This window comes from Rhinopithecus bieti, unplaced genomic scaffold, assembly GCF_001698545.2.
Source record: "Rhinopithecus bieti isolate Rb0 unplaced genomic scaffold, ASM169854v2 scaffold_38981, whole genome shotgun sequence".
NCBI classification, from domain to species: domain Eukaryota; kingdom Metazoa; phylum Chordata; class Mammalia; order Primates; family Cercopithecidae; genus Rhinopithecus; species Rhinopithecus bieti.
In genome coordinates this window covers 1,368,900-1,393,532 of record NW_016819573.1, presented here as the reverse complement: position 1 = coordinate 1,393,532, position 24,633 = coordinate 1,368,900, and the positions used below count along the sequence as shown (strand labels likewise).

Below are 24,633 nucleotides of genomic sequence, written 5' to 3'. Positions count from 1 at the left end.
GACTCTTAGACACTTAACTCCTTCCCCCCCCACCTTTTTGAATAATTGTTGTCTTGCATTTTAGTTTTATATATGCACAAACTACAGAAGATGTAATAGTTATTGTTTTGTACAGTTCATTTTTTATATATTTACCTATTTCATTTTCTTCATTCCCTCTTACAGTTCCATGCTTCTGTCTAGGTTTATTTTCTTACATTGTTTTTTCTTTTAGTGCTGCCTGATAGCAGTGAATTCCCTCAGGTTTTGTTTGTCGTAAATATCTTAATTTCACCTTCTTTTTTTTTTTTTAGATGGGCTCACTTTGTCACTGAGGCTAGAGTGCAGTGGCACAATTACAGCTCACTGCAGCCTCAACCTCCCAGGCTCAATCAATCCTTCCAACTGAGCCTCCCTAGCAGCTGGGACTATAAGTGCACCCTACCACACCTAGCTAAATTTTGTATTTTTTGTAGAGATGGAGTTTCATCATGTTGCTCAGGTTGGTTTCAAACTCCTGGGCTCAAGTGATCCACCCACCACAGCTTCTCAAAGTGCTGGGATTATAGGCCTGAGCCACCCAGGCCCAGCCTTACCTTATTGAAAGAGGTGGTTTTTATAGGTTATAAAATTCACAGTTGGTTCCCTAGTCCATAGATTAAAAAAAAAAAAAAAAAAAAAAACATTGGGAGTTATTTTCTTTCAGTACATTAAAGATAGCATTCTGTTGACTCCTGGATTGTGTCGTTTCTTTTGAGAAGGAAGCTGTCATTTTATTGCTTCACTGCTTTTAAGGTTTTCCTCTTTTTGTTTTTCAGCAGTTTGACTATGGTATCTGTGTGTTTTTTTCTTTATATTGGCCAAATAATTGGGTTGCTGAGTTTTTTAAATCTGTGGGTCGATCTCTTTAATTTGTTTTGGACATTTTAGTATTGCTTCTGCTCTATGCTGTCTTCTGAGACTCATTTCTTCACGTCTTTTATTCCACATGTCTTTTATGTTCTTATCTGTGTTTACTATTCATTTTTCTAATTGAGTTTGAATATTTTTTATTGACCTGTCTTCCAAATCATTAATCATGTCTCCTGCTGAGTCCAATTTACTGTTAGTATCTTATATTGAATTCTTAATTATAGATACTGTAGTTCTCAGTTCTAAAGTATCCATTTGATTTTTTTAAATAGATTTCAGCCAATTCCGTGGTAAAATTATTTATCCTTTCATTTACTTTGGTCATCTTTTCCTCCGTTTCTTGACTTTATTAATCTTGGTTATTTCAAAGTTCTTGACTACTAAACTTCAATAATTGGGCCATCCACAGGTCTGCTTCTAATGTCTGTTTTTTCTCCTGATTACCAGCTATGTGCATTTACCTCCACACATGCTCTAAAAACTTATTATATACTAAACATTATATAAAAGAATCATGGCGGCTGCATATATCTTCCGTCAAGGTTTGCCCCTTTCTTTTGTTAACTAAATACTTCAGTCTAATCTGACATATTTCAGGGATTGAGTTGGGTCACTGTTGGGTTGCAATCCTGGTAAGCCTCAAACTGAGTTTGGTTCATCCTTATTAGAGTATGATCCTCCAGGGCTTTCAGTTGAAAACCTAATAGGCTGTTTGTCTCCTTAGACATGAAAGCCTTTGGGAGGTTCACTTCTGCCCCTAAGATTTTCAACTTAGTTATTTAGTCTATCACTACTTCACATCATTTCAAAATTGACTAAATGTCTTGAGGAAGACCGCAACCAAGTAAGTATTTCAAGTCCGTCAAATCTCCAGTTTTGTTACCCTAGCTTTGAAGAATACCAAAATCTCTACTGGCTTGTCTCCAGCAGCAGCCTTCTTCCAGAAGTTGGGTATTTTGAGGTCCCTCAAGGCTGCAGTTTTGTCTCTCCAGCCCCAGGTGACCATTAAACGCATTGTGGTTTCTCTTTCCCCAGTGATAACCACACCCTAATCCCGAGCCCACGTCCAGGATCAACAAATACACCAAAGGCTCACACACGCATGCATACACACACACACACACACACACACAAGCTATTGATTGTTGATTCCCTCTGAACATTCTGTCTGTTAGTCCATCTAGTCCTTGTTGCTTCCACAAGTATTGGATGCTTTAAGAAATGACTTTTGTAATTTATTTGGCTTTTTTAGTCTTTGGCAGGAGCATTAGCCTGCTAAACCATACTATAGCCTACTTGGAAGCAGAATCTGTACAGATGGTTTTGAGGGCTTGCCTTGTGCCAGATGCTCTTCTGGCTTCTAGGTATAGGATTGCTCCTGCCCTCTCAGAGCCTCTAGTCTAAAGTAGGTAGGACAGACATATACACAAATAATACAGCATGCCAAATACTGTCATAGAAGTGTGTACAGGGGTAGGAAAAAGGAGACAAATGTAAACTAGCACCACCTGTTTAGAAAATTGCAAGTTTTATAAATTTTACGTGATTGCAGGTTAGAGATCAAGTGGTAGAACAGTGAGAAATGAGGTTGGCAAGACAGGCAGAAGCCTGATGGTGAAGGCCCTGTATGCCATGGTAATGCTTAGGTATAGTTTCTACCTAGAAGTATCTGCCCTTCATGCAGGATGGAGAACAGTTTAAGAATTAAGCCTAGAGAATTGCGATCAGATTTTTCTTTTAGAAAGATTACTTAAGTGTCATTGTGAGATGTGAATTCGAGGAGGGCAAGAAACAAGCCAAAGGGCCAGAGAGGAAACTGTGAGAGCTGACCCAATATTAAACACATCAGTTATCATCAACAGATTTGAAAGGTGTCAAAGGGGTGGAATTGATGAAATGTAGGGAATGCTGGGATTAAGAGGGGGTGAAAGAAAACAGATTCTACGGTTTCCAGCTTGACTATAAATCACCAAGGGAATATGGCAGAAAGCAATGAGGTCAATGTTAGACACACTGTGTATTCCCGTTTCATTAGCTCTACTACGGTTTTTGTTATGTAATCTGAGAATGTAGTTTAGGAACCACCACCCTGTTGGGGGGCAGACCCCAAGTTATCTTCTTGAAACTCCTACAGTGAAATAAGATCAGAGAGCCCTAGGCCGTTGCCTTCACCCTGTATTTTACAAGACACCCCCTGATTTTGTCTGTTTGGTATACTGGGCTTCCATTTAAACATTGTATTTGAAGAAAATTCTCCATACTAAAAGAAAAAACATTCCTCAGCAGTGTAAGTATCTTCTTCTGGTAGGATATGTGGCTGATACCCTCTCTTGCATGTTCTTCCATCTTGACAGAAGAACATCTTCAGAGGCATTTGGGGGCCACATCCTTTATTTGCAGTAGGTAGGTGCTGTTCCACTGTCTTCTAGCATCCATTGTTGCCAATGAGGAGTTCACAGCCATTTGTTTTTCTTTTATATATTATTTGTCCTTTCCTCCTCAAAGCATATGTGATTTTTCTCTTCATATTTAGAGTGAAGGGATTTTACCAGAATGTGGTCAGGTGTGTATCCTTCAGGGTTTTAGGTCTCCAGATAAATCTTTTTGCAGCTAAGGGAAATGTTTCTCCTTTCAAATTACCCCTTACATGGTGGTTCTCCCAAATCTGTCCTCCAAGTCTCACGGTTTGCATCTCTGCATCCCTGCTTTGGGTAAGATAGGTCTACTTGATCTTCTAGGTCACTAATTGGGTTTCTGCAATTAACTATCTTTTTAAAAATTTCATCAGTGGAGCTTTTTTGCATGTGGAAAATTATGCTTTTAATTCTAAGAGACGTCTTTGGTGTCATAATTGAACTTGGTATTATTATTATTATTATTTAAATTCTTATCTGCCTCTTTTTCTGGTTCTGTTAATCTAAGATTCACCACCTCAAGGAGTGCTGAAATGCTTTTTCTACACGTGACTGCTGGATCCCATTAAGCAGTTCTCTTCCTTCCTACTTCTTCATCCAACTACCAGTATCTCAGGCAGGGAAGTGGCAGAGCAGCCTCTGGTTCATCAGTGTATGAGCCAGTGCACATGGGATGTCATTAGTCCCCAGCCAAGTTTTGTGGCTGCCACGCATGGCATTTTTCTAGCCTGAGATAGGGAAGAGTCAAGCTTCTTCCCTTCTCTAGCTTCTTGGGGCCACAGAGAGCATGAGATAACAGCCCCACGAAGCCACACAGAGATGGACAGTGCCCTTCCTCATAGGGTTCCAGGGAACTCAGTAGGCTAGACTCTCCAGCGTATCAGAGTCCCCTCCAAGGGGAAGTTTGGCACCATCTATTTCTCTCTCTGGACTGAGCAGGCCTTGCTCATGCCTGCTGGGCACAACTTGCCTGCCTATCTATAGCCACTGAGTTCAGGAGCATTCATGGAACTGGGGGTAGAGAGAAGCAGCACAAGCACTTTCTTACCTCTTCAAAAGCCCCCAGCAAGTACAGAAAAAAGACCACAAGACCACCAGACTAGATGATCTCTAAGCCTCCATCCAGTGCCGACATTTTACAGTTATACACATTTATGGTCTCCAACTCAACTCAGTCCTCAGTACCCTTGGGCCACACTTTATGTCTTCCCAGCATGCTCTGCTTCTCCAAAGGGAATATTTGAGACTTTTATTTCTCTCCTCAAGCCCTCTGTTTATCCTCCTCCTTGTTCACTGTCAACCCATGACTTTGAATTTCTCTTCACAAAAAAAAAGACAGACTCTCGGATATTGAGTTGCTCTTTGCTTTCCTATATTCCTTTCTCCTTTGCCTGCTTGCCTGCCTGCTGTCCGTCTTTCCATCCTGTTGGACTCTGTCTTCTCCTATGTGTTCTGTGATAGTGTGTGCTCCCAGTTTTCCCATCTCTCTGGGTAGCCCCTTTCGCTTTATGTTGCTGTCAGTCTCACCCAGTTCTGATCCTTCTCCCGTATTACAGGCTCCTGGGAGATCTTTTCAGTGCATAGAGTTGACCATATCACCCCTTGCTTTAAACCTCTTAATGACAGGAACAGACAAAACATGTCTGTAGTGATAGAAGTCAGAAGAGTGGTTACCTCCAGGCAGGCGAAATAGGAATTGACTGCAAAAGGACATGAGGGAGCCTTCTAGGTTGTTGGAATTATTCTGTATCTTACTTTGGGTAGTGGTTACATTTTCTATACCTACACAAAATTCACTGAGCTATACATTAAGATAGCGCATTTTACTGTACGTATACCTCAGTTTTAAAAGATGAAACCTGAAGGTTTTTTTTTTTTTTTTTTTTGAGACGGTGTCTCACTGTCTCCCAGGCTGGAGTGCAGTGGTGCGATCTCGGCTCACTGCAAGCTCTGCCTCCCGGGTTCACGCCATTCTCTGGCCTCAGCCTCCCAAGTAGCTGGGACTACAGGCACCCGCCACCATGCCTGGCTAATTTTTTTGTATTTTTAGTAGAGACGGAGTTTCACCATCAAGAAAGATCAAGGATGGTCTTGATCTCCTGAACTCATGATCCACCCACCTCGTCCTCCCAAAATGCTGGGATTACAGGTGTGAGCCACCACGCCCCGCCGAAACCTGAAGGTTTAAATCCAAAATCCTGAAGGTTAAAATCCAAACTCCTGAAAATAGTCCACAGATTCCTATTCCTTCCTCCCTCGAGTCTTGCCTTGAGCATAATTTTCTTGTGAGACCCATCCGGGCTTCCTCAGGATATGACTTCCACACTCAGGACTGGAAGCCTAGGCCTGTCCTAATCCTGAAGATACTTTATTGTAACTGTACATGTACTTCCCTCACTAGACAGGGGGCTTAGTTTCTTTGTACCCCTAGTGCCCAGTGCAGTGGCTGGCACATAGACCCTTGGTAAATGTCTGTTGAATGAATGAATGCAAGTTCATTTCATACTTGTTTTGAACTTGACATTTTTACTGAACAGTTTCCTTCCTCCAGCCTGCAGGATGTTTCCTCAGTGAGGGGAAGGCTGCTGCACAATGGCAGTTTTTGATACTCCTGAGGAGGCCTTTGGTGTCTTACGTCCAGTCTGTGTTCAGCTCACAAAGACCCAGACAGTGGAGAATGTGGAGCATCTGCAGACTCGACTACAAGCTGTGAGTGACAGTGCCCTTCAGGAACTTCAGCAGTACATCCTCTTCCCTCTGCGGTTTACCCTGAAGACCCCAGGTCCCAAAAGAGAGCGTTTGATCCAGAGTGTGGTGGAATGCCTCACATTTGTCCTTTCTTCAACATGTGTGAAAGAACAAGAACTTCTCCAGGAACTCTTTTCAGAACTCTCTGCTTGTCTGTATTCACCCAGCTCCCAAAAACCTGCGGCAGTGTCTGAGGAGTTGAAATTGGCTGTGATCCAGGGACTTAGCACATTAATGCACTCAGCTTATGGGGACATCATTCTGACTTTTTATGAGCCCTCCATTCTGCCACGTTTAGGATTTGCCATATCTTTGCTGTTAGGCCTTGCAGAACAGGAGAAATCAAAGCAAATTAAAATTGCTGCCTTAAAATGTTTACAGGTTCTACTCTTGCAGTGTGATTGTCAGGACCATCCAAGGTCGTTGGATGAACTTGAACAAAAGCAGCTGGGGGATTTGTTTGCCTCTTTTTTACCTGGAATCTCAACTACACTGACCAGGGTTATCACGGGAGACTTTAAACAAGGTCACAGCATTGTCGTATCTTCCCTAAAGATCTTTTACAAGACAGTGAGCTTCATTATGGCTGATGAACAGCTCAAAAGAATCTCAAAGGTCCAAGCCAAACCTGCAGTTGAGCACAGAGTAGCGGAGCTGATGGTTCACAGGGAAGCAGATTGGGTAAAAAACACTGGCAACAAGCTGACTATCCTTATTAAAAAGATAATTGAGTGTGTTTCTGTTCACCCACACTGGAAGGTGAGGCTGGAACTGGTAGAACTTGTGGAGGACCTTCTTTTGAAGTGCAGTCAATCATTGGTAGAATGTGCTGGTCCCCTTCTGAAGGCCTTAGTGGGACTAGTAAATGATGAGAGTCCTGAAGTCCAAGCCCAGTGCAATAAAGTTCTGAGACATTTTGCAGATCAAAAAGTAGTGGTGGGCAACAAAGCCCTTGCTGACATCTTGTCAGAAAGCCTGCATTCCCTTGCCACATCTCTTCCTCGCCTAATGAACTCCCAGGATGACCAGGGCAAATTCTCTACACTTTCCTTGTTACTTGGTTATCTGAAACTCTTGGGTCCAAAAATAAACTTTGTCCTCAACTCTCTGGCCCATCTCCAGCGCCTTTCCAAAGCACTCATCCAAGTTCTAGAGCTAGACGTGGCTGACATCAAGATTGTTGAGGAACGGCGTTGGAACTCTGATGATCTGAATGCCTCTCCAAAGACCTCAGCCACACAGCCTTGGAACCACATCCAGAGGAGATATTTCCACTTCTTCACTGATGAGAGGATCTTCATGCTCTTGAGGCAGGTTTGTCAGCTACTTGGTTATTATGGGAATCTTTATTTGCTTGTGGATCACTTTATGGAACTTTACCATCAATCCGTGGTTTACCGGAAGCAAGCTGCCATGATCCTTAATGAACTGGTTACAGGGGCTGCTGGGCTAGAGGTCGAGAATCTTCACGAAAAACATATTAAAACAAACCCAGAGGAACTGAGAGAGATTGTGACATCTATACTTGAAGAATACACAAGTCAAGAAAATTGGTATTTGGTTACCTGTCTTGAAACTGAGGAAATGGGAGAAGAGCTGACGATAGAACACCCGGGCCTCCAGGCCATCACGTCTGGTGAACACACCTGCCAAGTTACATCTTTTCTAGCCTTCTCAAAGCCAAGTCCCACTATTTGCTCCATGAACAGCAACATCTGGCAAATATGCATTCAGTTGGAAGGAATTGGCCAGTTTGCATATGCACTAGGAAAAGACTTCTGTTTGCTCTTGATGTCAGTCCTTTATCCGGTAATGGAGAAGGCTGGAGACCAAACCCTACTCATTAGTCAGGTGGCTACCAGCACCATGATGAATATTTGCCATGCTTGTGGCTACAACTCCCTGCAGCACCTGATCAACCAAAATTCAGACTATTTAGTGAATGGGATCTCTTTGAATCTGCGTCATCTGTCTCTGCACCCTCATACCCCAAAGGTCTTGGAAGTCATGCTGCGGAACTCAGATGCTAACCTGCTTCCTTTGGTGGCAGATGTGGTTCAAGATGTCTTGGCCACCCTGGACCAATTTTACGATAAGAGAGCTGCTTCCTTTGTCAGTGTTCTGCATGCTCTGATGGCAGCATTAGGTACATTGAGAGCCCTTTTTAATGCTGATGTGTGGGGGAGAGGACTCAATCTCCTAGTTTGCTTAGCCTTGTTTTTTGCATTGTTTGCAGTGATGCTATGGAGGACATTTGAATCATTGTCTCTCCAGTCCCATAGGTTATGGTGGAGTTTCACTGTTTATCTCGTATACTTTCAGTAATCTCTACCATTTATTGAGCTCCTGCTCTATGCCAGGGATGTAAACCCTGCAGACTAAATGTAAATATTATTTCTATTTTATAAATAAGAAAAACTAAGGGTCAGTGACATCCTACTTAGCCAGAGTCACACAATTAATAAATGGTAAAATCAGGATTTATGACAATTTTGTTCTTTCCAGTATATCAAACTGCTTCTGATGATGCATAGCGTTAGCAGTATCTATGCTAATGAAGAAGAGATATAACATGAATTATTCAGTCCACACATAGTCTAGCACAGTACTGTCTAAGAGAAGTTTCTGTGATGATAGAAATAATCTTTATCTGTTCTATCCAGTATAGTTACCACTCTACACATGTGGTTCGTGCACCTGAGGAACTGAATTCTATATTTTACTTAATTTTAATAGCCACATGTAACTAGTGACTACCACACTGGACAGAGCAGGTCTAGAAACTTCCTTTTAACCTTTTAATTGTATGAGTTGGTTTGAGTTTCTCTTCTTCCCTTTGATCCTATTGGGTGCTTGCCAGAGATGTTAGCCACTATTAGAATGGCAAAATTGGCTGGGCGCGGTGGCTCATGCTTGTAATTCCAGCACTTTGGGAGGCCAAGGCGGGCGGATCACGACGTCAGGAGATTGAGACTATCCTGGCTAACACAGTGAAACCCCGTCTCTACTAAAAAATACAAAAAAAAAATTAGTTGGACATGGTGGCGGGCGTCTGTAGTCCCAGCTACTTGGGAGGCTGAGGCAAGGAGAATGGCTTGAACCTGGGAAGGTGAGCTTGCAAGTGAGCCTGAGATTGCACCACTGCACCTCCAGCCTGGCCAACAGAGCAAGACTCCATCTCAAAAAAAAAAAAAAAAGAATGGCAAAAATTTTGGGAGGCCTGTCATTATAAGAAAATGAATCCTGGGCCGGACGCGGTGGCTCAGGCCTGTAATCCGCAGCAGCTTTGGGAGGCCGAGACGGGCCGGATCACGAGGTCAGGAGATCGAAACATCCCTGGCTAATACAACCGGTGAAAACCCGTCTGCTACTAAAAATACAAAAAACTAAAGCCGGGCGAAGTGTGGCCCCGGTGCGCTGTAGTCCCAGCTACTCGGGGCTGAGGCAGGAGAAATGGCGGAACCCGGGAGGCGGAAGCTTGCAGTGAGGCTGAAGATCATGGACACTGCGCTTCAAGTCCTGGGTGACAAGAGGGCCCGCGAGACATGATCCCGTCTGCACCCAAAAAAAATAAAAAAAAAAAAAAAAAAAAAAAAAAAAAGAAAAGAATCCTTCACACTGGTGGATAGTCAATCTTTCAATGAGAAAATAGTAAGCTGTATAGCTGGGTCCCTTTTATTTAAAGAGCATATTTCCAGTATTTATCTCAGTATTGCTAATAGCCTCTGAGGCAGGTGGAATGGTCACTGGCCTCATTTTGTCAGTTGAAAAAGCCAAGACCTTGTAAGAAGCATTCTCATGGAAGGTGACTGGGGCAGGGACAGTGCACTGCCCTGTAGCTAATGCCATTTCCAGTGTTTGTTTATTCATGCATGAGCATTTGCGTTTAGCATAAATGTTCCTTTTTTCGTTCATTCATTCATTCAAGAGTGCCTGCCATATGTTAGACACTGTGCTAAGTAATGAAGATAGAGCAGAGAACAAGATGAATAAACTCATGGAACTTCCCTGCCACTGCAAGAGAGATGATAAGCAAGTAAACAAATCATTAGACAAGCTCACTGCAGATTCTGATAAACACTGTGAAGGAAATAAACACCTCGATGTAACAGGCACAGGCAGGCTTCTGTAAGTTCAGCGGTCAGGGAGGGCCTCTCTGAGGAAGCAGCACTAAAGCCGAGACCTGAAGGATGAGAAGGGCCCATCGACGCATACGGGGCTGTCACGTTGTTTTTTTTATTTTTAAGAACATTTAGGCCGGGTGCCATGGCTCACGCCCGTAATCCCAACACTTTGGGAGGCTGAGGTGGGTGCACTGCTTGAGCCCAGGAGTTCAAGACAAGCCTGGGCAACCTAGTAAGGCCTCGTCTCTACTAAACATGGGAAAAAATGAGTTGGGAGTGACGGTACATGCCTGTAATCCCAGCTGCTTGGCAGGCAAAAGCAGAAACATCACCTGAGCCTAGGGAGGTCAGGGCTGCAGTGAGCCGTGATTGCACCACTGCACTCCAGCCTGGGTGACAGAGTAAGACTGTCTTAAAAAAAATAGAAATAAAAATTCAGGTGGGAAGGCCCAGAGGGAAGAAGGGGCATGGGTCTTTGGAGAATGGAAAAGAGGCCATTGTAGAGAGTGTTGCAAGATGAAGTTGGAAAGAAGGGCAAGGACAAATCCTGGTAGGGCCTTATGGACCAAGAGAAGGAGTTTGGATTTTATTTTGCAGCCACTTGGAAGCCTGTGTAGTGGGCTAGTCACTGGGGAGTCAGCCATGAATAAGACCCACCTGGATCTGCCCTTGTGGAGGCCGTCATAAGGACTGGCAGGTTGCTTATGCAGACTAAGACTGGCTTCCATGGGCCAAATATATCCCACCTGTACTGCTTTAGGGACCTACGCTATGTTTCCATTTGAAATTTCTATAAAGTAGTTTAAGAAAAGCCCTGTGAAATATGTCTCTCAAGAAGTATCTGAATTTGGGCCTTCAAAATTGAATTGCCTTAGATTGCTGATGTCTTCGATCATCTCTGAAGGAGGAATGTCAAGACTCGTGTAGCTTTGTAGTGCTTTAAAAAAAAAAAAATGAGGTGGAGGGAGAGGGTCTCCCTCGCAGAAAGGAAAATTGGATGGTTCAGATTGAGTGTGGGGCTTCCTTGGAACAGAAGCAAACTTAGAGCTAGCTTTTCTGAAAGATTTGAAATAACCCAGAATACACTTGCTTTTTGAACAGGAATTAGTGTTCAGGTGGAGTTGTTATAGTCACTCACAAATCAGAGGAGCACCTTTTGCTGTCATTTCTGTTTGTCATCGAATTATCTAACTGGCAGCCACTCTTTTAAGATGGGTGTGGAAATGTGTTCTCAGAGAACTTTGGAAAGGCCTTAGAAGAACCCAGTAAGAGTTTTAGGAAAGTGAGTTATCATTAACATAGTGTGTCACATGCAGTGACTAAAAAAGCATTAGGTGCCACGGTAAGGGCAAGAACCATCAGTTAATTACTGCGAATACCAACTGCTGGTTGGCTGATTATTTATAACAAGAAAAAAATAGGGTAGCTTTGAAAATAAGTGTTTATGTCACATACTACAGAACTTGGAGAATATGCAAGTCCATCCGTACATGGCTGCTGCATTTTTTTTATGGCTGCATAGTATTCCATCATGTGTCTGCACCGTAGTGTATTTAACCAGTCCTTTCTTGGTAGATGTTTTGGTCATTTCCAGTCTTTGGCCACCACAAAAAATGCTGCATTGAATATCTTTGTAGGTCATTTTGGACACGTCTCCGTCTATCAATAGGATAAATTTCTGAAAATGCTCGTTTAAGGGTATAACGTTTAAATTTTTGAGAGTATCAAATTGCTCTCTAAGAGGTTGTACCAATTTAAACTCCATCAGCAATGTATGAGAGTGCCAGTTTTGCCACGCCCTCACCCACACTGTATATTACCAAGCTTTTGATCTTTGCTAATCCAATAGGCGAAAAATAGCACCTTATTATAGTTTTAATTTGCATTAAAAGTGAGATGGAGCTGCTTTTCATATGTTTAAAAGCCATTTGTGAGCAAAGACATTTTAATGTCTGGCACCAGCCTTGAATCTAGAAATAATCTTTGCAGCATGTCTAGTCTTAGCAGTGTAAATGCTGGGTCCGGGTTTTAACTATTTGGGAACCAATCCCTTAGAGTGCACTAAGTACCTGATAGACAACTGGGGATGCGGTTTGAAGAATGTCATAATGGATCCCTGGGTGCAGGAACCTCCGGCTCACACCTCACGCATTTGCTCTCTGATACTCCCAGTTGCCTGTCATCTCCCATCTGCTGCTGCTCTTGCTCTGTGCAGATGCTTTTTGATAAAAAGAAGATTAGCAGGTGCTAAAGGTTATCAGAGTCTTTTTCCCGGCTGTCTGCAAAAGGAGGGTACTGGACCAGAGCAGTGATTTTCAGGCTGTGGGATTTGTTGTTGTTGTTTTATTCTTTAAGTATTAAGAGCCTTTTTTGAAATGAAGCCTTTGGGGTAACCTGATATACAAAAAAATGATTGAAATTTGAGCTGAGTTGGTTGAAGGATAGAGACCCTGGAACCCATGCCCGTAGCCCACCGTCTCTTGGTGCCCTCCCTGTTGTGATCCATAAGACATTTCTGTGAAGCCCTAAGGCTCCTCAAGGCACAGTTTGAAAACCACAGGACCCAGTGATGTTTGAAGTTTATTCTGTGGTAACTTATCAGAAGTATTTGAGCATCACTGAATAGGGAAGACTTTGGAGAGAAAACAGCCAGCTTTCTGAAGCGTTTTATGTCAGAAATACAGTGTGAGACCATCCATCCTTAAGGCTCTGTAAAGCCTGTATTCTGCTAATGAGTGGTATATTCTGTACTCAGAATTTTGTCACTTGGATGTGTGTGCCAGTCTTGTATATTTTTTCCTTTGCATAAACTTTGAGCACCCAATATCTTTGTAGGTCATTTTGGACATGCCTCAGCATATCAATAGGATGAATTCCTGGAAAAAATGCTGGTTTAAAGGGTTTATGTTTAAATTTTTGAGAGAGTATCAAATTACTCTCCTAAGAGCCTTTGTGGAACTCTGACATACAAAAATGATTTGCAGTTAGAGCTGAGTTGGTTGAAGGAATGGAGATGCTGGATCCCACACTGGGCATATTGGATTTCCAGTGGTGACTAATGGAACATAGAGTCTAATGGGAGACTCAGACACTGAATAGGACACACAAATAAATAGATACGCAAATGTAAAATCACATATTGTGATGAACTGATATGAAGGGAAAGAGCAGAGAGCTATATGAGATATCATGTAAGTGACCTAAGTTAAACAGGAAAGTCAAGGGAGGGCCTTATCGGGCAAGTTCTATGTGTTCTGAGATGTGACTTGGAGCTAACCAGATGTGAAGTAGATGGGAGGAATTCCAGACAGAACAGCATATGCAAGAGTTCTGAAACAGGAAAATGCTTGCTGCATTGGGGGAACTGGAAAATGATGGGTTAATGGTCAACTGGGAGGCCAGAGAGCCAGGCAAGGACTGAATCGTGGGGGCTGTGCAGGTCAGGGCAAAGAGCTTATTCTGTGTATGAAGTACTCATGCCTGCTGTTAATAGCCAAGGTGATCATTGTAACACTTTGTTTACAGCCCAGTGGTTCCCAGACACAGGTAATCTCGGGCACCTCCAAGAGCAAAGTTTAGGAGAGGAGGGAAGTCATTTGAACCAAAGACCAGCAACTCTTGAGAAGAGCACCACCACAGCTGACGACATCGAACAGTTTTTGCTGAACTACCTCAAAGAGAAGGATGTGGCAGATGGAAATGTCTCGGATTTTGATAATGAAGAAGGTAACTTGTTTATTTTGGCTTAGCTGGTTTTTTCTTTCTGAAACAGATTATTGTAAAAATGGTGAAACATCATTACAGAAAGGGTAGAAATAAGAAAAGTCACTCATAACCTTACCAGGCTAACATAGCTGTTCCCCTGTTTTGTGTAATCTTTTTCCATTCTTTTCTGTTGCAAAACTGTTGCAGCTGTGTACCCTTTTTGTGTTTATTTATAAGCAACTCTGTTGCTGTTGAATTTTGATAATTAATGCTTTAATAGCTGTTACTAAGTGTCCATTCTGCTGTAGGACATTTAGGTTGCTTCTGGCTTAATAATAACACTAATAAATAGTGCTGCAGTAGATGATTCTGTGCATGTGACTTTTTTTTTTTTTTTTTGCATATTTCTTTAAATTCCCAAAAGTAGGATTTCTGGGTCAAGGATGTGAACATAATTTAATGCTTGCCAAATTGCCTTTCAAAATGTTTGTGTCAATTTATACTTTTCCTTCGGCAGTGCAGGATGAATACTGGTTTCACTGCAGCCTTACCAACACTGGCTATTTCCAGTTGTACTTCTTCCTAAATTAATAGGTGAAAAATGGTTCTTGTTAGCTACTTTGCATTTCTTTGATTACCAGCAAGGTTGAATGTCTTTCTATAAGCTTCCTTCCTAACAGGTTTTTTCCTTATGCCCATTGTCTATTCATATGCTTTGTCCATTTGTTTATTGGTGGGAGGAGATTGCAGTGTTTTTCTTACCAATTTATATGATAAAGAAGGGAGTTCAGGCTAGTTGAAGCTCTGGCCTGTTGTTTTATTCACAAGCTCAATCTGGAGCTTCAGGTCACGGAAGGATTAATAAATTATTAGAATCTCCTCTGCAAATATAAAATGCCAAGTCATAATGAGCTTGGTGGTCTCAGAACCATCCTAAATCGAACTGAGTCCCAAATTAGTTTGTTAGGTTGGAATAAAACAGATTTCTTTTTCTTTTTCTTTTCTTTTCCTTTTTTTGTTTTTTTCCTCCTTTTGGTGATCTCCACTGTGAGATTCTGGTGAACCGAAGCCAGTACTTCCAACAGAATAACATGAAATAGTAGCTCGACGCAACTCACTGCAACAAATGCCTTCTAAATAGCAGAGAAGCATCACAGGACCCAAATAACGATTTATGCAGAGTTGAGTCATTGCTCTCCCCAAGAACAGAGTTTTCTGATCAGAAATCTATCAGGCTTTTTCTTCTCAGATTTGTTTCTTGAGCCAACCCAATCCTTTTCGTGAACTGCACCCTTCACCCAAACCTGGAAATGCTGAAGCAGTGGAGGCATTCTGATCCCTCGTAATCCAGATTTGCCATTCTTGTTTAAAATTTGAGCACTGTCAGTGAATCCATTCCTTCATGATTAGGATCTTCTAGTGTTAGTTGATGTTCACTTAGAGCAGACTGAAAGAGTCAAACCCGTCTTCCAATACCAGGAAAATCCACATCCCTCAAATAACGTTCTGCAATAGGTGAATTTCAAACAACAAATTCCCCTCTGGGGAAAAAAGCACAGGCCTATCATCCTTATGCTTATCATTCATCAAGTACACACCACACATTTGGCATTCTAAGGAATGTTTGCCTCAGTGCTGGCTTGACGTGAGTTTTTTGTTTTAAGCACATAAAAGCACCTTGTATATCTGAGGTCCCTTTCTCCAAGAAATCCAAGCATTCTACAAATGCATTTTCATTTATCTTTTCAGCATCTGTTAGAGACAGGTGCAGCCTCTACTGTAAGAGTCTGTCTTTCCAGCAGAGGAAACTGAAATTGGAAAAAGTTAAGGGAGCAGTGCTCTGCTCAGTGGAAATGAACACAGCTGGTGATCAGGGTTGGAAGGAGGCTGGGGCCGTAAGTAGATCAGGAAAATTTTTCAGGGTAGGGATTTTGGCCTGGGTTTCATGCAATTCTCAAATCTTGTGATGTTTCCATTTACAAACTTACATCTATCTCATGCAACACAGCACGCTAAGCAGTGAGAATGATAATGGCTGGTAATATCTCATTTAGTGCTCTCAGTAGCTTGTGAGGTATACATGTTGTATCCCTTTTTTTTCCAGATGAGGTAATGTAGGATGAAAGAAGCTGCTAATAGGTTGTAGAGGCAAGACTTGATCCAACCTCCTCTAACCAAACTCCATGCCCTGTGAACTACACCAAGCTGCCCTTATTAGCTCACCTACAAAGATAAGTAAGGTTTGATTCTGGCCATCAGAAGTTCTTACAGCCTGGTGGAGAAGACAGACATGCACCCCTTTTAATCAAAGGATGAACCAAGAAGAGACGAAAAAGCAGAGGCCAGCCATGGAACGTCCCAGCTTCAAGGCTCCACACAAAAACCCTGCTATCTTTTGCATTTTTTTTTTTTTTGAGACGGAGTTTTGCTCTTGTTGCCCAGGCTGGAGTGCAATGGCACGATCTCGGTTTATTGCAACCTCTGCCTCCTGGGTTCAAGCGATTCTCCCGCCTCACCCTCCCAAGTAGCTGAGATTACAGGCGCCTGCCACTATGCCCGGCTAATTTTTGTAATTTAGTACAGATGTGGTTTTGCCGTGTTGGTCGGGCTGGTCTTGAACTGCTGACCTCAAGTGATCCGCCTGCCTCAACCTCCCAGATATCTTGTTTTTATCTTAAATATTCATTAATGGAAATTTAGAAAAGACCAAAGGCACAGGGAAAAAATTTAAGTCATCTGTTGTCTCATTACCCAGTCACTTTTAATATTTTGCTGTACTTCCTCCCATGCAAAAACATATGTAGTAGTGTTCATGCTGCATATGCAATTTTGTGTTGTGCTTTTTGTCTTTTTAAGACAATATTATTTTATAAGCATTTCTCTTGTCGTTAAAACCCATGCTAAGCCTGGTGTAGTGGCTCATACCTGTAATCCCAGCACTTTGAGAGGCCGCAGCAGGGGGATTGCTTGAGCCCAGGAATTGGAGACCAGTCTGGGCAACATAGTGAGACCCCCATTTCTATAAAAAAAATTTAAAAATTAAGCGGGCATGGTAACATGCACCTGTAGTCCTAGCCATTCAGGAGGCTGAGTTGGGAAGATCACTTGACCCCATGAGTTTGAGATTGCAGGGGGCTGTGTTCACACCACTGCACTCCAGCATGGACACAGCAAGGCCTTGTCTCTAAAAAAAAATAGGGACCTCATAAAATACCATTATATGGCTATACCATGGTTTCTGTACCCATCATTCCCCCTTGCATGGAGGTGTCTCAGTCCATTTGTGCTGCTGTAACCAAATACCTAAGACTGAGTAATTTATAAAGAACAGAAATTTAGGTATCTCTGTTTTATCACTCATACAACACTGCCCCCAGTTGTGCTTTTTTTCCAGAGGAACAGTCAGTCTCTCCCAAAGTGGACGAGAATGACACCCATCCAGATGTGGAGCCACCACTGCCGTTGCAGATCCAAATAGCCATGGACGTGATGGAACGCTGCATCCACTTGTTGTCAGATAAAAATCTGCAAATCCGCCTGAAGGTCAGTGCACAGCTGCTTCTCTGCATTCCCAGAGCAGCAGGACTAAGGTGTGGCCTGGTTGGCAGTGGCTACACGGATGAGCACGTAGCTCCCCTTAACTCCTAGTCCATGTGTGGTGGCCAAGAGAAAGCATCGAAAGGAATTTGTCTGTGGGGTGACAGTTTTACATCTTTCTGTGTCTGCTCCGATGCCAAAGGGAGCTGAATCTCCTGCATTAAAAACCACAAGTTTTGGGGATTCACTGAATCTCCGAAGAAAAGAAAGCCATGTGCTTTGGAAAGGATACTATTTTCTCAGCTATGTAGGATGCAGGTTTTAATACTTTAAAGAGATCATTCTTCCAAGCCTGACACTAGCCCTTATCTCTCTTTCTGTTTTCATCCTAGGGGAAACCTGAACACTTCCTAATATAGCCTGACTTGCTGGCAGTTTGCCAAGCAGCACCCCCATCAGCAAGGGCTGAAAATATACAGTGGTGACTGCAATAACAGGACAGTGGGGTGGGGTAGAAGTGGGGGCCAGGGCTTTCCGAATCACCCTGGAGAAGATCTTTCACCCAAAGGGAAACAACATTCCTCCCTGCCCCCAAGCAGGAGTGAGAAACACAACTGTCACCCGGGCGCAGGGGCTCACGCCTGTGATCCCAGCACTTTGGGAGGCCAAGGCGAGCGGATTACCTGAGTTGGGAGTTTGAGACCAGCCTGACCAACATGGAGCAACCCCGTCCCTACTAAAAATACAAAATTAGCCGGGCATGGTGGCGCATGCCTGTAATCCCAGCTACTTGGGTTGCTGAGGCAGGAAAATCGCTTGATCCCAGGAGGCGGAGGTTGTGGTGAACCAAGATCTCGCCATTGCACTCCAGCCTGAGCAACAAGATCGAAACTTTATCTCAAAAAAAAAAAGAAAGAAAGAAACGCAACTGCCTTAGTGACTCACTGTTAGTGATGAGGGTACATTGCCTTGCTCAGGGGTGATGGGCTAGGAAACCCTGATCACAGATTATCTCAAATCTCAGGATCTGTGTTTTGTGGAGCTTGTTTAGTCTTCCCGAGACAGCTCTTAGCATTCATCTGTTGTTCCATTCAGTAAGCACTTAACTTTTTTCCTGCACAGCTTTAATGTGGGTGCCTGGCTGATGCCTTCAACATACTCCTGTATATCCTTCAAGACCTTCCCTTTTGTAGAGGATTTGTAGCAGCTGTATACATACCATAGTTATTAAGAACATCAGCGTTGGAGTCAGACCTACATACCTGAGTCAGTTCAAATCCTGATTCTGCCTCTTATTAGCCATGTGACCTTGAGTAACTTAATTCACCATTTTGAGCCTCAGCATCTTCATCTGTAAAATGAAGATGATGGTACCTACCTCACAGAGTTGTTGATTATAAACATAAAACAGCATTCAAAAAGACACATACACTCATTCATGTACTAAATGCTTATTGAGGACTAGTGCAGGTCAGGTAGAGGGTGTGTAGAGGAGATGATGCAGACACGATCCCCGTCTTCACAGAACTCCCTGTCTGTTGTGGGGAGAGAGGCAATACATGGATTCATACATATTGGAGAAAGACTGTCAGGGAGCACGCAGGAGGAGAAAGTTGAACGGCTAGGGGAGACCGAGTTCTGTTACCACTACATGGAGAGGCCCAGGAGGCAGGTTCTGTTTGATAGAAAATAGTAATTCACCCATGCAGCAGGTATGTGTTGGGAACCTACTCAGTGCAAAACCCTGCTGACTAAGACAGAGCTTACCTTCTAATTTAGCCTAGGTCATCGGGGAAGGCCTCTCTGAGGTGGTAACATTTCTCAAGGCTGAGAAGGAACCTGCCCTGCAAAGATGCAAAGAGAACATTCCAGGCAGAGGGGAAACGTGCATCTTTGAGTGAATGAAATGTCGTGTAACTTGTCCCATTAATAACAGAGCTCGCGGCTGGGCGCGGTGGCTCAAGCCTGTAATCCCAGCACTTTGGGAGGCCGAGATGGGCGGATCACAAGGTCGGGAGATCGAGACCATCCTGGCTAACAGGGTGAAACCCCCATCTCTACTAAAAAATACAAAAAAACTAGCCGGGCGAGGTGGCGGGCGCCTGTAGTCCCAGCTACTCTGGAGGCTGAGGCAGGAGAATGGCGTAAACCCAGGAGGCGGAGCTTGCAGTGAGCTGAGATCCGGCCACTGCACTCCAGCCTGGGCGACAGAGCAAGACTCCGTCTCAAAAAAAAAAAAAATAACAGAGCTCACATTCCAAGCCTGTCAGTGATACCACAGCCATTTCCACTCTGCTCCCCTGCTCCCTGCTGTGCAGCTGAGCTTTCTCTTACTCCCTTGCCTAACTATTCAACCCTCAATGGCAGGGCCCCTTCTGTTCCAGTTTCAGTGTGGACCAGCACATAGTAGGCACCCAGTAGGGTTTACTGCTTCGTGTTGGCTGGCTTCGCTCTGTCTTGCTGACTAACGAGTGCCTTGCCCTGTGAAGGTTGGCCGTCTGTGCGGGAGGGAAGCCTGCGCTGACCGTTGTACTGACCGCTGCGACACTGATGCAGGCCATCTCTTTTCAGTGAGTTTGAGATGTAAGAGATCAGGAAACAAGGAAGGTAACTGATACTCAGTTTACATGCAGGGTAGCCCAACCCTTTCTGGTGAGATTAGCCTGTACCTCAACTGCCAGCTGGGCCTCTCCATGTAGTGGTAACAGAACTCGGTCTCCCCTAGCCAGCCACTCAACTTTCTCCTCCTGCGTGCTCCCCATCTCATTCAGTGGCACGTGCATCTCTTCAGTTGCTACCCCTCAAACCGAAGCAGCTCTTTTAAAACCCTCACTTCCCCTCTCCAGTATCCAGTCTTTCAACAATTTAAGCCATGTCGTCTCCAAAACAGATCTCCAGTGCTTTCACTTCTCTCCTCTGCCGCCATCATGTGGCCACATCACTTTGCTCCTCTCATGTGGATCCTAAAGGGCCTCTCTGTTACTCTCTCCCACTTCAAGTCTCTTCTCTACTCAGCAGCCAGAATGACCTTTCTAAAACATGAATTGTATCATGTCACTTTCCTGCTTAAAATGCTTTGACGGCTCCTCACTGCACTTAGTACAAAATAAAAAAATTCCTAACAAATCCCTTTGTAGTTGGTCCCCATTTTACCTCTTCTCTGTAACGCTCCACGCCACCCTTCTCTCACTTCTTATGAAAGCTCTGTTCCACCTCTGAGTCTTCCTCATCACGGTTTCCAGTTGCATGAATCTTCACAGAACTAACTCCTACTCATCCTTTGTGTCTTCTTTTAGAAGCTCCTTCCTCAGCGAAGACTTCCCAACAGTCTGTGGTTTAGATCCTTCCCCTCGTTTCTTTGCATTTCACCTTTGACTTTCCTTCTTGTCCCAATTGCTAATCATCACTTCATTTAGGCGTTATCTAATTAAGGTCTTTCCCCAGCTGACCATGAACCCTGCGAAGGCAAGGAAACGTGTATATTGTCCCTGTGTGTCCCCTCAGTACCTAGCTAGTGCTTGGCATATAGTCAGCACTCAGAAAACAATTATCCAATTAATACATTTCTAAACGTTATTCTTTGAAAATGGTGACTTGATCCCAGGTATCTGTTTTCAAGCCTGTACCATCTGCTGAAATCATGTCTCTTTCAGGTCTTGGATGTGCTGGATCTGTGTGTGGTTGTTCTGCAGTCCCACAAGAACCAGCTGCTTCCCTTGGCTCATCGGGCCTGGCCCTCACTCGTGCACCGACTCACACGGGATGCCCCTCTGGCAGTGCTTAGAGCCTTCAAGGTACTGCACCAGCATCCCCCGTGGTCTGTTGTGAGGGTAGAGTTAGTAGGCGCAGAGCTCACTGGGGCCTTTTGGATTGGTTCTCTTCACCCGATTGCAATGTCACATACTGTGAAGAAAGTAGAGAAACGTAAGAAAAGCACAAAGAAGAAGGTAACAGTCTCCTTTTGAATTTGAAGTAGATGAACTAGTAGATGAAAAGGCCAGGCTATAAGCTCAGCACTCCTCCACACAGGAGTTTGTCTCCTTAAAACCACTTTGCAAGGTAGGTATATTGTCTTTACTTTTGGCAAAGGAAGAAAGAAGCTCAGAGAAGTTAAGGAATTTTCTCACAATCAAACAGCTAGTAAGTGATAGGAACCCAGAGCAGTGAGTTCACTCCATGTTCTTTGCACTGCACAGGAGTCAAGGTGAAGGGGTCGAGGTTATAGCAGCGGGTGTCCTCTGCCCAGCTGAGTGACGCTGGCAAAACCCAGGACCACCCATTTTCGTGTTGGGCTTAGGAACACCTAGCCCACCTTTCTCATAGTGTTGTCAGGGATAAAATGGGACTGTTTGGTGAAATGCTTTGAAAAGCTAACAGTCCTATATATATGTAAGTCCTGTATGTATGTATATATATTATTCTCCCTGGCTTAGTTTAGCTTACATTAGCATGGATATTTTAGCTTATTTATATCCTTTCTTATTCTAAAAAGCCCTTAAGGCAACCTACAGAGATACATACCACAACAAGCTACCGTAAATTAGAAGAAGGTGCGTAAGATGAAGCAGAGAGAAAAGATGTGTAGGGACACAAAATGAAACTGGTAATACACCAGATACAGTTGGCCAAAGTAGTTTGATCTTCTGTAAATTCTTCAGCATATGCTAGACCAAATTAAAATATTAAAAAATTAATGTTTTTTTCCCAAAACGAAATTCACAAAATGACACGTGTGCTTGTGTATGTATGTGTGCCAAAAAAAGAGGAAGATTAAGGGGGAGGGAGGTAGGTATTGCTAAATCTTATCCAGATGTAGGGGGGGGTGGGGGGGGGAGGGGTTGGTGAGAATAGGTTGTCTGAAATAATAGCAAGCAAAGAAAAATGAAAAAAAAATAAAGATGTGTGCACGATAACTGAGGCTGCTTTCCCCATGCACAGACATAATGATGACACCGAGGTCTATGGAAGCTGTGCCATTCAGCTGAGGGACCTGAAATGAGAGCCTTGTTCTCTGCAAAATCAGCAGACACTCTGTACTGGTTATGCCTTGCTTACCAATTTTTAAAGAAATTCCTATGATCCTGTTTACTCAGTCTTGTGCGGCAGGGCAAAACGTTTCAATATGTTCTGCTAGAGAAAGTGTCAAACAAGACACGCAAAGAAACTAGCTGTTCTGAAAGATAGAGTGAGGGTGGTGTGCATAAGAGGTTGTGCAGCTGAGCAGAAGGAACACCAAGCCGGCTGCAACTTCAGGGGCCCTGCCTTGGTTCAGCCCAGGGACCTTGGCCCCGTCACTCACCTCCTGATGCCTGCATGTGGCAGCAGCTGGGCCATAGTGTGCATGGCTGCTAAGCTAGCTAGAGTTAAAAGCATACGTATTTTCTCAAGGGATGTTAGGAAGATTCAAGAAATGATCTATGTGAACTGCTTTAAGCTCTTCTCTTTTCTTTTTTTTTTTTTTTAACAAAAATGGGAGGGAAATCAAGATATTAATCATATTATTCATCCAACCCAAGATTCCTTTGAATTATTCGCCGTGTAATCTGTATTTATGGATAGAAGCAACAATGCCTTGGGAGCAGAGACCTCCAGATTCATAACTGTCAGAATCACAAACCATGGGCAAGGAATTAACAGCAGTAATTCTATTTTTTTTCCAAGCAGAGACCTAGATGAAATCGAATTACCAAGTGTTCTTTAGTTCTCTTGCTGCATGGGCGATGTTCACTCACCAGGTTGGGGGCTGTTTCTGCAGGTTTTACGTACTCTGGGAAGCAAGTGTGGCGACTTTCTACGCAGCCGGTTCTGCAAAGATGTCCTGCCAAAGCTGGCTGGCTCCCTAGTCACCCAGGCCCCCATCAGTGCCAGGGCTGGACCAGTTTACTCGCACACACTGGCCTTCAAGTTGCAGCTGGCTGTCTTACAGGGCCTGGGCCCCCTCTGTGAGAGACTGGACCTAGGTGGGTACCAGGCAGTTCCACCTGGACAGACACTCAGCATCTGTCTCACCCCTGCCATCATGCCCTCTGCTCAGTTGTGCCCCCCTCCACTCCCCTCTGTGTACCTCCTTCCATCTTATTTTGGCCTATTTGTCTGTTTATCTTGATGTGTTCTTTGGCGGGATGGAGTAGAGAGCCCAGGGCATCTTGCCTAGCTGTTGCAGTTTCTCCAGACACAGTTGGTCACTGCTTGTCCCAAATGAAGTGTGAGGGCTGACGCTTGTTTTGTTTGTCTTTTCTGCAGGTGAGGGTGACCTGAATAAAGTGGCTGATGCCTGCTTGATTTACCTCAGCGCCAAACAGCCCGTGAAATTACAAGAGGCTGCCAGGAGGTACGTCTGCCTGATCACCCGCATCCCTTTACGTTTGTTCTAAATTACAGATGATTTGCTAATGGCAAGCAGAGTTGAGGCATCTCTGCTGTTTTCTCTCTCTCCTTGCCAGGTTAAGATAATTTCTTTAACTGTGCCAGCACTAGAGATGGTATTTTTACTAGATGTGTTTCTCTTTGCCAGTAACCTTTTCCTCTGCTGCAAAGTCAGCAACAGTTCCAGAGGGTCAAGAAGCAGAAAGACGGTGTGCTAGAGAGGACTCAGCACCCTCCTGGGTTGGAGGGGAATCTGTTTCTAGGCCTAGAGACCCGGTGCCTGGCACTTCTTCATGCCTTGGCTCCTTCAACAGCAAAGTGAAAGTGCTGGGTTCCTGATATGGCATACGTCGACTCCACGGCAGGTCTTAGATGGGCATTGGTGCCATGAACCCTCACGAGTGCCATGCAAAATTGTTTGTGTGCAGGCAGGTGCACATGTGCCTTTTTCTAATAGGAACCATTCATAGGTTCTAATAGGAATCTGTGACCCAAAGAACATTAAGAGCTGCCAGACTAATGGCTTAAAAGGCCTTTTCTGATTCTGAAACTAGGTGCTTCCAATTTCTAAGAGTTTGACCATGCTTATTTGAGAAAAGCTGTATCACCTCTAGGAGAAGAAGCTATTGCTGGTTACTTTAGGACTAAGAGCTGAAACTCTCTGAGCACAACAGCATTCCCCAGACGTGAGACTCAAAATCTACTCTGCCCCTCTTCTCCTAGCTTTCCTTCCAGGCGGGAGCAGCCTGCATCCTGGAACTGCCATCCCAGGATGTCTGCTGCTGGGGCGAAAGCTGGGCCTGGCACTGTGTGCCGCTCTGGGCCCTGCAGCTCCTCCAGCCTCACCA

General features: G+C 43.8%; 1 protein-coding gene across 3 annotated transcripts in view; it reads left to right on the top strand.

Annotated features, from left to right (window-relative positions):
* The window catches only part of TTI1 (TELO2 interacting protein 1), a 51,469-nt gene that overhangs the window by 14,259 nt on the left and 12,577 nt on the right, over window positions 1–24,633 (top strand). For all 3 annotated transcript variants that reach the window (XM_017859070.1, XM_017859069.1, XM_017859071.1), the window contains exons 2-7: window positions 5,857–8,199; window positions 13,703–13,903; window positions 17,277–17,425; window positions 21,073–21,213; window positions 23,175–23,379; window positions 23,663–23,750. In XM_017859070.1, the coding sequence (XP_017714559.1) occupies window positions 5,898–8,199; window positions 13,703–13,903; window positions 17,277–17,425; window positions 21,073–21,213; window positions 23,175–23,379; window positions 23,663–23,750 (3,086 nt within the window). In that variant the 5' untranslated portion in view covers window positions 5,857–5,897. The remainder of the gene's footprint in view (window positions 1–5,856; window positions 8,200–13,702; window positions 13,904–17,276; window positions 17,426–21,072; window positions 21,214–23,174; window positions 23,380–23,662; window positions 23,751–24,633) is intronic.